The 16781-nt window shown below is 39.1% G+C and overlaps 1 protein-coding gene across 3 annotated transcripts in view; it reads left to right on the forward strand.

Annotated features, from left to right (window-relative positions):
* Positions 1-16027, forward strand: part of DARS2 (aspartyl-tRNA synthetase 2, mitochondrial) — a 29403-nt gene extending 13376 nt beyond the window's left edge. The window contains exons 10-18 of one of the 3 annotated variants that reach the window (XM_074222056.1): positions 1018-1087; positions 1640-1819; positions 2818-2925; positions 5100-5162; positions 6291-6443; positions 10542-10760; positions 11001-11111; positions 11569-11644; positions 12319-16027. In XM_074222056.1, the coding sequence (XP_074078157.1) occupies positions 1018-1087; positions 1640-1819; positions 2818-2925; positions 5100-5162; positions 6291-6443; positions 10542-10760; positions 11001-11111; positions 11569-11644; positions 12319-12644 (1306 nt within the window). In that variant the 3' untranslated portion in view covers positions 12645-16027. Of the gene's footprint in view, positions 1-1017; positions 1088-1639; positions 1820-2817; positions 2926-5099; positions 5163-6290; positions 6444-10541; positions 10761-11000; positions 11112-11568; positions 11645-12318 lie in introns of those variants that run through there. The other 2 variants (XM_074222057.1, XR_012475602.1) reach the window with 2 other exon arrangements.
* Positions 16028-16781: the final 754 nt, after the last annotated feature.

The following is a 16781-nucleotide window of genomic DNA, read 5'->3' on the forward strand; positions in this document are numbered from 1 at the left end:
AAACCTTAGAGACTGGAAGGATGGTGGTGCCTTCGAAGGAAATTTGCAGGGTTAAGGGGAAAGATGAGTTAAGTATGAGATCTCTCCAGTGAGTTGCTATACCAATATGGTAGTCAACAAGGTTGCTTAGAGGGAGAAGAAAAGATGGCCTAGGATGGTCCTTTTATGAGTGGGAGCAAATATGAAAGCAGTGGAATCAGAATCAGTACAACTCAAGGCAGAGTCAAGGGGGGAAGCAAAAGCAGGAACTTCCTCTCAAATCCCCCTCCACATAACTTTAAAATATTACCCCAAAAGTAAATTCTGGATCAGCAAAACCAGCAAAAGGACAAGGAGGAAACAATTCTCCATGCCAAGGAGATCATTTTCATTTGGGTGATGTGGACCAGATATAAGTTTGATTATACAAAAGGTTAAGTGAAAAGAGAAAAATGGAGGCAACAAAGGCAAAAAGCTTTTCCAAAAGCCAAGAATGGAGAGATATAGGACAGTTTTCCACTGATGGTAATATCTAGTGAAAGTTTTTAAGGATGAAGGAGACTTAGTCATCTTTGAAGGCAGTAGGGAAGGATCCATCTGATAAGGAGAGGATCAAGATCCCAAAAGATGGAGAGATGTATAAGGATGAAATCTGCTATAGATAACAGAAGGGCAAAAGATCAAGTGAACGTTGAGAAGTTGGCCTTAGCAAAGAGAAGGGTTACCTCTCTGTCGGACACTAGGGGAAAGAAGGAGAAGAGTGGAAGATGAATAAGTGGAAGGGAACTCATCTCATATGACCTCAGTTTTTTAAGTAAAGAGTATGGTTCTCGACTAAGAGGTGGAAGTGGACTGTGAAGGAGAAGGAGGAAAATTTGGATAGCTTCAGACAAATTAAGAGATTGATTGGAACAATAGCAAAAACGGACACGTGTCTTCCTGATGAGGCATTCAGCATGGCTAGTGTGATGCTTTGGTGAAAAAAATGAATATGTCTTTCTTCCAGAGCTTAAATTAATGATGCTTTTATAATTACAGATACTTCCAAGTTGCCCGTTGCTATCGAGATGAAGGTTCTAGGCCAGAAAGGCAACCTGAATTTACTCAGGTATCATGAGTTCATTCATCTATACTACAGAGATTAAGGCTAACTTCATTTTTTATTTTGAATATTCTATAGATTCAGGCTAACCTGATAAGTACCATATAAACACAAGTTATCAACAGTAGTATTTGTTGTGTAAGAAATACTTCTAAGATCAAAAAAACCATTCTGCTTTATTTTAGTTGTAGTCCTATATTTAACATAACTTCATTGCAGTTCTCATTATGATTATCCACCTTTGACCCATTCTGTTCATAAACTTCTTAGTTACCAATAGAGTATCAAATTTTTTTATGATGCTCATAATTTATTGATAAAATCCCTGAAAAGTCATAGTTATCTATGCCAACTTGATATATAGCTATCCAAATCTGAACTTAAAAGCAGTTAGGATGTGTCTAATGGGTAGAAGTCCAGTGATTTTTTGTTCACCATATAACATGTCTGTATAAAATCCTTTAGTTTCTAAAAGAACCCAAAAAAACAAAGAAAATTTGGTTGTCAATATTAACAGCTATTGGAACTGATATCCGTGTGTTGTTATCTTGATTTCAGATTGACATAGAGATGTCTTTTGTAGACCAAGCTGGAATCCAGAAATTAATTGAAGGCTTGCTTCAGTATTCATGGCCTAAGGACAAAAATCCTCTTACTATTCCTTTTCCTTCTATGACTTACACTGAGGCTTTGAACTTATATGGAACTGATAAACCAGATACTCGCTTTGGAATGAAGGTAATTCTTTATCCTAGGAAGCATTTTTTTCTTTTGGTTTTTTTTGGGAGTTGGGACAGTGAGGTTAAGTGACTTGCCCAAGGTCACACAGCTAGTTAATTATTAATAGTCTGAGATCAATTTGAACTCAGATTCTCCTGACTCCAGAGTCAGTGCTCTATCCATTGTGCCACCTAGCTGCACCCTATGAAGCATATTGAGTATTCTTTTAGTCTTCATTTTAAACTTCTTTTGGAGGTGGCTAGTGAGTTAAAATCAGACTGCTTTCTAATCAACCAAAATGAAAAAGGTGTATTGGAGCAGAGGTGGCAAAGGCAAATAGAAAGAGATCTCTGTGGGCTACATATTTACTTTTAAAAGTACAAATTCACATTGGAAATGTACAATATTTCCACTCACATTTTAATCCACTTTGGTTTGTACCTGGGCTTTGAGGGGCCATCATTTGACACCTCTGACCTTGAGCCCTGGGATAGTAGGGTCCTTCCGTTCACTTTAGTACCACATTGTAGGGGCAGCAACTTTGGTGCTCAAACTCTAGGAAGCTTAGAGATGACTTGGGGTGCAATGGGTGGCACCCTGAGCCTGGAGTCAGGAAGACCTGGGTTCAGGTCTGGCCTCAGGTACTTACGGACTGTGTGACCCTGAGCAAATCACTTAACCTCTGTCTGCCAGAGTTTCACAGCTGGTAAATGGGGGTGACAATACAGTTGCCTCCCAGGCTCATGTGAGGATCAAATGAGATACTATTTATATAACTCATACAGGGATTGGCACAGAATAGATACTATTTAATGCTTATTTCCTTTCCCTTCATATTGTGTGTGTGTGTGTGTGTGTCTGTCATGTGGATAAGATGATAAATTAACTAGTTATAGAAAATTTCTGTGTTGAGCAAAAAACTATATGAATAAAATTATATTAGCAAAATTATTAAAATAAAAGCTTTGCCATGACACATTTTATTTTGTTGTCCATTTTTGTTGTTCACCTACCAGATAACTGATGTCAGTGATGTATTTAGGAACACAGAGATTAAATTTCTTCAAAATGTGCTTAAGGAACCCCAAGGCACCATCAAAATCATCTGCATTCCTGGAGGAGCAGTAAGTGACATTTTGCTACTAGCAGAGCAATCCAGTCTGGAAACAGAAATGTGCCATTCTAGTAAATTGGTTCAGAAACAAATTTTGTTGAGATGTTTCTATTGTAACTTAAATAATCTCGCTAAAAGATATGGCTTCATTAAGCATTTATAAAATTCTCTTAGGACAATAAAATTGTTAAGACAGGTTCTATTAACCTCTCCAAATGCTTACAAATCTAGGACCTAGCCTAGTATTTTCCATCAGCAGAATTGAAACCTCTGGGCTGATGAGAGATTATTTTTAGCTGATTTTATTATCTATCATTTAGCATATTAAAATAGTATTTTTTAAAAGCCTTACAAAGTGACAGAAGATGACTTATTCTTTTATTTCTGAGACTAAATAATATGCTAAAGACCCCTAAGGAACAATTAGCTCATTTTTGATATCATAAATTAATTTGTTATTCATTGAAGGTATATGTTTTGCACCACATTAGCAATAGAGCTGCCCTACTAAAATCCTAGCTCAAAGAAGTCATGTTTCTTGGAAAAATTAGCAACAAAAATGTCTTAATTGTGGAACATCAGAATGTCTAACTGTAGCACCTCTTTGCACATATATGTGTATTAGAAAAGGATGGCAGATTAGAGTAGGTAAAAGAGAGGGTCAGCAGGGTGAAAAGGGAGTAGGGGGGATGAATGGGGGAAATAGGATGGGGAGAAATACACAGTAATCATTTTACATCAAGTTTATCTGAAAAGACATCATTTATCAAATATATAGAGAACTGAGTCAAATTTATAAAAATAAGAGCCATTCCTCAATTGATAAATAGTCAAAATATATGAACAGCAGTTTTCAGACAAAGAAATCAAAGCAATAATTATATGAGAAGATGCTCTAAATCAAAAATGCAAATTAAAACAACTCTGAGCTGCCACCCCGTACCTTTCAAATTAGTTAATATGACAGAAACGGAAAATGACAAATGTTGTAGATGTGGGGGAATAGAGACACTACTGCTCTGTTGACAAAATGGTATATTGATTTGGAACAATTCCCACAGGGTTATAAAATCGAACCCATCCTTTCACCAGGCAATCTTACAACTAGGTCTGTATCCCAAAGATACAAAAAACCAAAACAGAAAAAGGCCTATGTGTATAAAAATATTATAACAGTTCTTTCAATTGTGGCAAAGAATTTGAAATTTAGGGGATATCCATCAATTGAGGTAATGGTTGAACAAGTTATCGCATGTGATTGTGATGGAATACTATTGTACTATTAAGAAATGATGAGCAGAATACACTCAGAAAAACTTAGAAAGACTTAACATGAATTGATGCAAAGTGAAGTGAGCAGAACCAGAACAGTGTACATATTAACTGCAATATCATATTATTATCTACTGTAGATGTTTTAGGTCTTCTCAAGTAATACGATGATTTCGAAGACTTTATGGTTTTAAAAAAAATGCTATCCACTCCAGAATGGAGTTGAGTGCAGACTGAAGCATATTGTTTTTATTAATTTTTCTATATTTCTTGCCTTTTTTGCTCAAATGTGGCATTTATGGAATTTTTTTGATGATTTCACATATATAATTGGTATTTCATTTCCTTCTCAATGGATGAGGAACAGACAGAAATCAGGGAGAGAATTTGGAACTTAAACATTTTTTAGGGGGTGGCTAGGTGAAGCAGTGGATAGAGCACTGGCCCTGGATTCAGGAGTACCTGAGTTCAAATCCGGCCTCAGACACTTAATAATTACCTAGCTGTGTGGCCTTGGGCAAGCCACTTAACCCCATTGCCTTGCAAAAAAAAAAAAACTTAAAAAAATTTTTTAAAGGAATGTTCTAATAAATAATTTTTTGGGGGGGGGCATAGGTTAGTGGAGTGCTCCACCCGCCCCAGAAAGCTGGTAATTAAACATTTATCAGCACATCACTGTCTGGAAGTAACTTCTTAAAATTAGAAAGTAATTCAGACCTTTCCAGTGAGTCCCCTCCATCTCAAAGAGAAAAGGTCAACTAAAAACAAAGTTCTGAGTGATTCTCATTCAGTAGCAGAAGCAAAGTTTTATTGAATTCTTCTGTGTTATAAAATAGCTATGAATTCATGTCCCCTTAAATGTATCTTATGCAAGGGTCCTAAATTTCACAAACCATACATTTTGTTTTTCAGAAATATTTGAAAAGTAAAGACTTTGAATCCATTCAGAAATTTGCTGTTAACCATTTTAATCAGGTAAGTAGGGAAGGAGTCTATTGTATTAGGATGTTTTTACTTTCTTGTCAAAATATAGAACTTTTTATGAGGATCATCTTACTAACGTAGAAAAAGCAGCAAACTTGGAACCAGAAGAGCAAGGTTCAAGTACAAACTCGGCCACCTTTGAGCTACACAGTCTCTCCAAGCCATATGGTCTCTAAAATGAGGATAGTAATCTTTGGATCATTGAGGAGAAAGCATTTTATAAACTATAAAAATATGGGAGCAGCTGGGTGGCACAATGGGTAGAGTCCCAGGCCTGGAGTCAGGAAGATTCATCTTCCAGAATGCGAACCTGGCTTCAGACACTTCCTAGCTATGTGACCCTGGATAAGTCACTTCACCCTGTTTGTCTCAGTTTCCTCATCTGTAAAATGAGCTGGAGAAGGAATGGCAAATCTCTCCACTGTCTTTGCCAAAGAAACCCCAAAGAGGTTCCAAAGAGTTGGACACAACTGAAAAACAAGTGAACAACAACAAAAAGGACTATATTATGTGCCATTGTTAGTACTTAACTAAAATTCATTTGAGCTATTGAGCCAGATCTAGCACAAAAAAGTTTTGTTATTTTTAAGGAATTCTGTTTCATTTCCCTTGCCATGCAATGTAATTCATGCCTTTTTTACCTCATTCTGAGGGTTTAAGGATTTAAAAATCAGATCTTGTGTTTTTGAAATCCTGCCTCCAACACTTAGTATGGGGCCCTAAATAAGTCACTCTGCTCATCTGTACAAGAGGGTAATAACAGGACATTCCCCCCCCCCCAGATTGTCCTGGGGATCAGATGAGATAATAGAAGCCCTTGCCAGCTCCCACCTTCCTCAACCTCTGGTCATCTGATGAACTGCCAAATAGGGATCAAGCAGTTTTCAGAGGTCATTTTCTCCATCAGACCAAAGTTGACTGAATGAGTTTGCTTTTTCAGAGCTTTGACTTAGGAGAGCCAGACACATACTTGAAAGCTCTTCTCCAATAGTGTCTCCAGGAACTTGAGTTATAAAATGATGAAAAACAGAAGCAGAAAATGGTTTCTTGCTCAACAAAAGCCCTTTGCCAAATTTGTGGGTGGTATTTAGAAGATAAACATGACTTTCTTTACCGTAGGAGGTTTCACCCTTATTTCTGAAGACTGGTGAAAGTTCAAAGTCTCCCCTTAGTAAGCTGATAAAGGAAGAGGAGAAATCTGCCCTGACCAGTCTGATGAGGGTCCAAGAGGAAGATGTGCTCCTGCTAGCTGCCGGAGAGCCCAAGAGAGTGGTAAGGAAGCATGCCTGGATCCATATAACATCTCCTTACAAAGGCAGGTCTATCTGATTGGTATTGAGCCCAGTGGCCCAAGGCAGGATTTTCAGCCATAGCCAGGGCTCCCACTTCAGTTCTGTATAGCTGAAAATGGGGCCGTATTTCCATTAAATGGTGACTCTATGAGTGTGTGTGTTTTTGAAAGTACTTTGTTAATCCCAATCTCCCAGTGAAAATATATATTCGCACCAATTTTTTAATTGTTTCATAATGTACTTGAAGAAAAACATCCTTGAATTCTTATCAGTAAAAGGTAATCTTTAGCTTTCTCCTGCAGTTTTGCACATAAATTAAATCTCTCTGTTTTAATAATATTGAATTAAAAGCAAATTTTTAAGAACTTACTATTTGCTGAATAGTTAGATGGGCAGCCCAGTGACTCAAATAGAGCACTGGGCCTGACCTGAGTTCAGATCCAGACTCAGGCACTCATTAGCCATGTGACACCAAGCAAGTCACTTTACCTCCCTTTTCTGCCTTCTGCTGGAAGTATCTTTGTCAAGAATGCTCCATGGGCAGCTTTGCAGTGCTGTGGTCCACAGAGTCACAAAGGGTCAGCACGACCTCCCCCACTGACATACAGAAAAAGGGGGACAGTCCCTGTTGTCACGGACCTACCAGCTGGGAGAAACCACCTATAAAAGAAAGGGGGGGCTGAAAGGAGATGGAGAGATGCATAGGGTGGACCCCAGAAAGCCCTGGTGGTAGGTAACCAGACTAGGGAAATGGGGAGAGGGGGCTGCAGGCAGAAGGTGGCTGATCATAGGATGGAGTTCCTTTTCTACCCTGTGGTCACTTTGCTTTTCATTCTCTCTTATGAGGCTCCACAAGTATAACCCATCATTTCCTCTTTTCCTTTAATGTCAGCAATGTGAGGTAGATGGAACAACTCCAGATTTCATTGCTAATGAATTCACTGAAAAGGATTTGGTTCTGTAGTCTTTGATTGTATCTTGTTTTTAAGTATGAAAATCCTAATTAAATCAGAATAGCTAAGAAGCCAAAGAAATAGATTTGCTCTAATTTCTACTGCCCCTTTCTTTTTTTTTGCAAGTGAATTTTAATTTATTATTACAATAATTTTGATATGAGTAAACATAACCCCCCCCCCCCAAGAATAGTGAGAGAGAGAAAAAAAATTTACTTCAGTCTGTGTTCAGATTCCAATGACTCTGTCTCTGGGGTAAATTGCTTTCTTTGTCATAAGTCCACCAGAGAAGTTGCTTCAATATTTTTCCCTCAGTTGCTATTACTAGCACTCTGTTCCTCCCCACTCTCATTTATGTTTTTCTCTCTCTCCTTTTATCCTGGACCTGTCCAAAAGTGTATTGTATCTGAGTACCCTCTCCCTTGATCTTCCCTCTTTTCTATCACCTATCCCCCCCCTTCCCTCCCCCCATTCCCCCTTATCTCATCCCTTTCTTCTCATTTTTCTCTAGGGTAAGATAGATTTCCTCACTCTATTAAGGGTGAATGTTATTTCTTCTCTGAGCCATTTTTGATGAGAATGAAGGCTCACTCATTCCCCCTTGCCTTCCCCCTTTCCACTCCATTGAAAAAGCTTTTTCCTTGACTCTTATGTTGAAATTTCTTAGCTTCTTCTTCATCTCCTTTCCCTTCTTCCCAGTACTTTCCTTTATCACCCATTGACTCCATCTTTATACACTATATTATACCATTATTCCACTCCTTCCTGTGTCCTGTCTATATATGCTCCTTCTAACAGCTCTTATAAATGAAAGTTCATGTGAGTTATCTATATCTTCTTCCCATGCAGGAATACAAACAGTTCAATATCATTAAGTTCCTCATAGTCCTTCTCATTCACCCCCTCTGTGGTTTACCTGAGTCCTGTACTTGGAGATCAAATTTTCTGTTCAGCTCTGGTTGTTTCAACAGCAAAATTTGAAAGTCACCTGTTTCATTGAAAGTTCATCTTTTTCCCCCCTCAAAGAAGATATTCAGTTTTGCTGGGTAGTTGATTCTCGATTGTAAACCAAGATCTTTTGTATTCTCGAATATCATATTCCAATCCCTATGAGTCCTTAATGTAGATGCTGCCAGATCCTGTGTAATCCTGACTATGGAGCCTCAGTAGTTGAATTGTTTGTTTCTGGCAGCTTTTAGAATTTTCTCTTTGATTTGGGAGTTTTGGAATTTGGCTATAATATTCCTAGAAGTTTTTCTTTGGGGATCTCTTTCAGGAGGTGACTGGTGAATTCCTCAGTTTCTATTTTACCCTCTGCCTCTAGGATCTCAGGGCAATTTTGTGCTATTATTTCTTGAAAAGTGAAGTCTAGGCGTGGCTTTCAGATAGCCCAATAATTTTTAAATTATTTCTTCTGGATCTGTTTTTGATGTCGGTTGTTTTTTTCCAGTGAGATATTTCGCGTTTTCTTCTAATTTTTGACTTTTTTTGGAAGAGTTTTCTTTCTTCCTGATCTCTTACAAAGTCATCAGCTTCCTTTAGTTCCATTCTGCATTTGAAGGAGTTACTTCAGAGAGCTTTTTTTAATCTCCTTTTCCAGCTGGCCAATTCTGCTTTTTAAGGAATTCTTCTCCTCATTTGCCTTTTGTTTTGCTTTTTTCCATTAGGCCCAAACTGGTTTTTAACATATTATTTTCTTCAGTATTTTTCAGTATTTTTTTCTTTCACCAAGCTGTTGATTTTGTTTTCATGGTTTTTCTGCATCGCTCTCATTTCTCCTCCCAATTTATTCTCCACCTCCCTTAATTGCTTTTCAAAGTCTTTTTTGAGCTCATCCATAGTCTGAGCCCATTTTCTATTTCTCTTGGAGGTTTTGAATTCAAAAGCTCCAATTTTGTCATCATCTCAGTATGTGTTTGATCTTCCATGGGCCTAAAGTAATTCTCTATGGTATGGTCAGATTCTTCTTTTTCTTTTGTTTACTAATCTTCTGCCCCTTTCTTGAAAGAAATTTTAAAAATCACATTTTTGAAGGATATCACCAGCTTTTTAACCCTTCTAGAGGATGGGGGTTGATTTTTCTCAGAGATATCACAGGGAGTTGTGAAATCAGTCTTTATTGTCTGGTCTAACCCATACCTCTGTAAGAGTTTTCTTCTACATAGAGAGGTCAGCAAATGATAGCTGTGGCCAAATCCACCTACCAGCCAGGTTTTGAACAGTTTGAACCAAGAATAGTTTTTACATATTAAAATAAAATGATTTTATTTAGATTGTATGTCATATTTAAATATGTAAAACCCATTCTTAGCATACTGGCCTGGCCTTAGGAAAGCAAGCAGTGTCCTGCACATGGCCCCCTGCTCTGCAGTGGGGAGTGGGTATTCAGTCTTTGCTTGGAGACCCTGGTGCAGGAAGCTGCATCAGCTCCCGAGGCAGCCACTCTGAGCTCCTGGACTCTTCCCCGGCAACTCCAAAGAGAATCTGTTCCCATTCTCTTTGCTATCCATTCCTCTTCTACATCAAGAGGATCCAACTTGCCCAAAACCTTCTTTACTCCTAGCAGACTTGCTTTTTACTTTTCATAAGCCTTAATGCAGTTATCTAACAGAGAGCCAAAAATTCCAGGTTTAGATAGATAGATAGATAGATAGATAGATAGATAGATAGATAGATAGATATACCTGCTCCAAACATTGATTGCCATGTCGATCATAATGGTACCTTGATGTAGCTTTCATTTGTCAAAAAGTCACTGAGGTCCTTCTCATCTGATGGTGATTTAAGACCTCTGGAGCCCATGGTAGCAGGTGTGTCTAGAACAATCCATGGGCAGCCACAGCAATCACATTGGTCCAGAAGAGAGGCCAGCCCCAGGTGGTTGTAGAGAAGAATAAGTATTTATCAATAGCCTTAACCAGAAATGTAGTTTGTTTTCCATCATGAGCATGGATAAAGTCAACAAAATCAACTCTGGGAATTAGTGAAATAACCTTTGTTAACTGGCAGCTCATAATCTGTCAGACAGTTCTCTATAAATTCCAAGGACTTTCTTGGATCCTTCTATGCTGAACCCCTACGTTCAATCTAAGTACCAGTTAACTGAGTTTACTCCACTTATTCAGTGTTCTGTATTAGGAAAATTACGCCTGGAATGTGCTGACCTTCTGGAGACCAGAGGAGCAGTTCTTCGGGACCCAGCCGTGTTCCACTTCCTTTGGGTGGTGGATTTTCCACTTTTCCTTCCTAAGGAGGAGGCTCCCAGAGAACTAGAGTCAGCTCATCATCCTTTCACTGCTCCTCATCCCAGTGACATTCACCTCCTCTACACTGACCCAGAAAAGGTACCATTTTCTATATTTTCAAATAAAGAGAGGGTTAAGTTGAGGCAGTAAATATTAAATTCTGCATCAAAGTTTTCACACTGTCACTGTTAGCATTTCAAGAAAAAAATTCAACTACACACGTTGCCTCTTTTTAATCAATAATTAGCAAACTGGGATTCATTCAGTACTTTTAATACATTCTTCTTTTAGAACTGAATCAACTTCCTTATTTTACATGAAAATCCACTTCTTTTCTAGGTTCGAAGCCAGCATTATGATTTAGTGCTGAATGGCAGTGAGATAGGAGGTGGCTCCATCCGCATTCACAATGCAGAGCAGCAACAGTATGTTCTGGAAGTTGTGTTAAAGGTGATTACCCACAGTTCCTTGTTGAGCTTGAGACATTGCTCATACATACAGAGCATCTAGAACGGGAATCTGAAATTGTGAAAAGACCTCGAGGGGAGAAAAATTAAAAGGTCTTTAATATTCACTATATAGCCCAAATTTGAATTTGAAATGTGGTCAGTTTTGGTGATAGAAGGAAAATTCTCCATTCTCTAGGATTTAAAGCATAGAAAATGGTATCCAGAATATAATCTGATACTCACGAAATTAGAATTATCATAATATATAGAGTAGGATTAAGGAAGAAAGGGTTGAGAAAACCTAGAATTACATCCTGGAAAGAAGAATCTGTTGGTGGTTGAGGTAGAAGTGAATATAAGACAATGGAATTTCTGGACTCATAAAAGTATTAAATTACCCAGGAGTAGAAAGGGAAAGTCTCTGCAGTTTTAAAATGGTTGTATTTTTGGAATTACAGGAGGATGTTAAACTGCTGTCTCACCTACTTCAAGCTTTAGATTTTGGGGCACCCCCCCATGGAGGAATTGCTTTAGGTAAGTGCATAAAAATCAATACACTGATTACCTTGAATTTGCGAGAGCTGCAGAGTTACGTGTCCCTCTCACCTTCTCAAGCAAGAAGAGGGACAATTTCAGACAGCCCAGCCAGATTGTAGACTCCCCAACAAGAAGTCTGTCCTCTTTTACATTTACGTTCCCCAGTCATCTATTACTGCCCAGTCCACAGTGAGCCATCATGAAACTTTCAGCAAAACTTGTTATTCATTATAATAGCATTTGGACAATGACCCTGAATGCTGCTCTGGAATGAAAATCTAGAAAAGAGAATATAGTCTCAAAAAGGAAAAAATGTGCCTACAAATTGCATTCATAAGCCAACTAAAATCTCTAAAGTAGTCAGTAAATTATATTTAACTCCTTCCAGACTTCCCATGGGTAGTTATCTAGACTATGGTTTTTTTTGTTTTTGTTTTTTTTTAGTTTTTGCAAGGCAATGGGGTTAAGTGGCTTGCCTAAGGCCACACGGCTAGGTAATTATTAAGTGTCTGAGGCCGGATTTGAACTCAGGTACTCCTGACTCCAAGGCCAGTGCTCTATCCACTGCACCACCTAGCTTCCCCTAGTTATCTGGACTGTGGATCAAGGGCTGACCACATTGAGCTCGAGTCACCCAACTTTTATGAAGTCACATGTGGTTTCACTTCCAGGGCTGGACAGGCTGCTGTGCCTTGTCACCGGAGCACCGACCATCAGAGATGTCATCGCCTTCCCAAAGTCCTTCCGGGGACATGACCTGATGAGCAGCGCCCCCGACTCCATGTCTCCTGAAGATCTGGAGCCCTACCATATCCAAGTCAAGTGGCCTGAAGTCACTGACAGAGACCATGGCAGTGACGGTGAGCCTGCCCTCTGTGAAACTGAGGCTTCACAATGGGTGGGCCCGCCAGGCCTTGCCAAAACGGGGAAGCCCCCAGAGAAGCTGGCCGAGGGCCAACCCCCCGAGCTTCTGGAAAGGAGGAAGTCCAGCAAATAGCCAGATCACCAACAAAGAAGGAGTGGAACCCCTGCCAACTGAAAGACTCTGTGCCCCGTGCACAGCGAATATGGGCAAGAAAGGCTCCTCTCTGAGGCAGTTGTGGCCTCATGCCCACCAAGCATGGTTCTCCAGGGCACCTGGTCACTCCCTGCTGGGGCAACATTGTGTTCTGGATGGACAGGGCTGCAGTTGCTGTGATTGGGTCAGGACAATGGGGGAAGAGACTGTGCACCAGGCCAGAAGTTGGTCTCTCTGCTCTCTGCATCCAGGGCCCCAAGGTCAGCTCTCCTCACTCAGCCTCAGTTCCTTTATCTGCAAACTAATCCTGATAGGACTGGTTCACCTACCTCACACAGTGCTTGCAGGGATTAAATAAGGGAATACCAGTTGAAAATCTAAAGTGCGCGGCATCTGTTGGGTGTTGTAGTAGCTATCAAAAAATAGAGAGGCAGCTCTTCAGAATGCTGTCAACAGATGTATAAATCAGCTTGTTTTAAGGAATAGTAATTTAAGCATTAAATGTGATCCTTTGCCCTGATTGGAAGCATTGGTATATAACAATCCTAGTTGGTTCTGTTCTTCAATATTGAAGGAGAACAAAACTACATCGTTATGGTAGAGGTAAGTTACAGTGGGTCCGACTGTGGCTGCTGAGGCCCATACAAGCCTGGAATGCTCTCCCACGTGGGGTACAGACAGTCCCTGTGAGCACCCTCTCTGATGAGGGCACACCAGGCTGGGTGGAGAGTTCTTGTATTGCTTTTTTGAACACCTCCCACCATGAGAGTTTGCCCTGTTTTTCATAAAATAGTCTTTTGGGGGACAGCTAGGTGGTGCAGTGGATAGAGCACCGGCCCTGGAGTCAGGAGGACCTGAGTTCAAATTCAGCCTCAGACACTTAATTACCTAGCCGTGTGACCTTGGGCAAGCCACTTAACCCCAATGCCTTGCAAAAAAAACAAAAAAAATGACATAAAATAATCTTTTTTTTTTTGGCATTCTAACAACACGACCAACTCTCAGTCACACTCTCTGTGAGTGAGTGCTTGGCAGTTCAGCTTGAGAAAGTGGGATCTTAGCCTTCCAGGTGACCTTCATAAGATTCTGATAATTAAGACAATTGAGATGGGCATGACTTAGTAGAAAGAAGACAGGGTTCAAGTTCTGACTGCCACACTACCTGTGTGACCTTGGCTAAGTCACTCCACTGACACTCAGCTACAATTCTTCAGTTACCAATCACAGAAGAATGTCATGAGGAAAACATGTCATAAGTGGTTCTAATGGTACTTTAATGGTACTAACGAAACAAAAGAAGACTGGTTCAATTAATTAATAATTAGAGTTGACATAGAAAATCAAATAATTATACTTCCTTGCCTTATATTAGACTATGCATTTGGTTCAGAATTTTAAAATAGCTAAGTTTTTCCTGACTATTTTTCATTAGTTTACAGGTGAGAAATATAAATCTTGGGCCTATGATCATCAGCTAAAAAAACATTTTTTGGTGAATAAAATTTGTCTTAAATTATTTTTTGAGTTGTATATAACATGGAAGAGATTTATACAATAAAAAAAAAAAGTTAGCTAACCAGTAGATGGTGCTTTTCCCTCAAGTTTGTCTTGAAACATCTCACCTTATTTTAGTGGGTACTTGGTGACCAGAAACTTTTTAGTGGGAGGATTTTGAGGGTGACATTAAAGGTACTTTGTGTTGTCCTGCTCTGTAGGTTTTTCTGAAGTGAACTAAAAACCTTTATTAGGCAGAGCAGTCCCATTTTTTCCAAGTAGCTCTCATCATTATCTAATCACCCATTTCCTAATGTTATTAAATATGTTCACCATACCTACAACACACTAACCAAGAATTTTTCTTGGCATCATAAAAAAATTTCAATATGTTTCCAGTATCCCAAAATCTCAAAGAGGTCAACATTAGATTCCAGAGAATTTAGTCACATTGCCTTTTTTTTCAATTTTTTTTTTTAGGTTTTTGCAAAGCAGTGGGGTTAAATGACTTGCCCAAGTTCACACAGCTAAGTAATTATTAAGTGTCTCAGGTTGGATTTGAACTCAGGTCCTCCTGACTCCAGGGTGATACTCTATTCACTGTGTCACCTAGCTGCCCCACATATTGACTTTTTTTTTTTTAGATTTTTCAAGGCAATGGGGTTAAGTGGCTTGCCCAAGGCCACACGGCTAGGTAATTATAAAGTATCTGAGGCCACATTTGAACTCAGGTATTCCTGACTCCAAGGCCAGTGTTCTATCCACTGCACCACCTAGCCGCCACCACACATTGCCTTTTGTGGGTACGAATGCCTACCAAAAATAGCTTATTCTGAAATTCAGTAAAACTACCACTTTTAAGTCTTGGGGTCTTTGGGGTTTTTTTTAATTAGAATTGTGATTCTCCAGATAAAGAAAGGTCCCCCTTTCTCCCTACCCCAACTGCTCCAAAACTTAGTCTAGTAAGACTGGCAAGAGTGAGAAGTTAAATAACTTGTTTGGGGTCTGAACTGTTAAGCAGCTGGATTTTATCCCAGCAAGTATTTCTGTCTTTCTACCTACAATATCATGCCATTTCTAGTTATTAATTTAAAGCTAAGTATCCACTGGCAGTTTAACTTTTGAAATATCCTAGGGCAATTTTAGGAATAGCTCAATTTGAGAATTCTCTCTTCTTTTTTAATTCATTTTTATTTGATCTTCAGTTTAGATTCTTTCCCTCCCTCCCCCAACCCCTTCATTTATCCATTGAGAAGCAAGAAAAAAAGAAAACCCATTACAAATAATTATAGTTATCCAAAACAAATTCCTGCAGTAGCTATGTCCAGAAAAATAAAAGAAAAAATATGTTTCAGTTCGCACTCACACTCCATCAGTTTATCTGGAGATGGTTTTTTTTCCCCCAGGTTTTTGCAAGGCAAATGGGGTTAAGTGGCTTGCCCAAGGCCACACAGCTAGGTAATTATTAAGTGTCTGAGACTGGATTTGAACCCAGGTACTCCTGACTCCAGGAACGATGCTTTTTCCACTGCACCACCTAGCCACCCCTTGGAGATGTTTTCTTATGAGTCCTTTGGAATCGTAGTTGGTCAATGTGTTGGACAGTTATTGGGTCATTAAAAGTTAATTACTTTTCTAATATTGTTATTGTGTGAATTGTTCTCCTGGTTCAGCCCACTTCACTTTGTATCAGTTCACATAAATCTTTCCAGGTTTTTCTGAAACCATCCCCTTCATCATTTGTCATTGCACAATAGGATTCCATCACATTCATATATCATAATTTGTTCAGCCATTCCCCAATTCCTCCTTTTCCAATTCTTGGATACCATGAACAGAGCTGCTATAAATATTTTTTATAAATGTGTCTGTTCTTTTCCTCTTTAATCTCTTTAGAGTAAAGACCTAGTAGAGAGGTATCACTTAGTCAAGGGCATGTACAGTTTGATAGATTCTGGGGCATAGTTCTAATCATTTTGGGAATGCTTAACTAAATTCAAATTAATGCCAAATTTTTCAATTCCAACCAAGATCCTGAGAAATTATTGTAGCATACATGCTTGGGGAGGTGGGGGGGGGGGGGTAGGAGGGTTGGAGAGGCACTGACCACTGCTTCGGGAGAACAGTAGTGACCATTGTCCTACAGCGATTCCCTTCCTGTGAACAATTTCTCCTTGTTGTCATCTGACACTTTCTATTCCCAAGTCTGATGGATTAGTTTTATGCCCTTCTGCTTTAGAAACAATGGTTCTATGCAATTGGTTTGTTTACTCCCAAGAATTCCCCTTCCCTTCTCCTTTTAAAAGTTTGGATCTTTCTATATTAATAGAAAGAGATCCTTTCCACCAACTTTTTAAAGGATGGATCATTCTAAGGTTGGCTGTTCATACTTTTTCCTTATTCCAAGGGAAGAAATTAGCAAACAACATTTAAGACCACCATGCAGAACTTACATTTCTCTTTAGAGACTGATAATCCTCCGTAAAGAAGGTTGGACTCGATCTTTAGGAGTTTTTCCTGTCTGTAAAATTCTGTGAGGCACATCTGTTAAAAATGCCACTTCCCCTTGAATTTACTCCCACATCCTCTTCTCACTATTTTCTATTTTCTCTAAATAGAAAA

Source organism: Macrotis lagotis, chromosome 2, assembly GCF_037893015.1.
Source record: "Macrotis lagotis isolate mMagLag1 chromosome 2, bilby.v1.9.chrom.fasta, whole genome shotgun sequence".
NCBI lineage: Eukaryota > Metazoa > Chordata > Mammalia > Peramelemorphia > Peramelidae > Macrotis > Macrotis lagotis.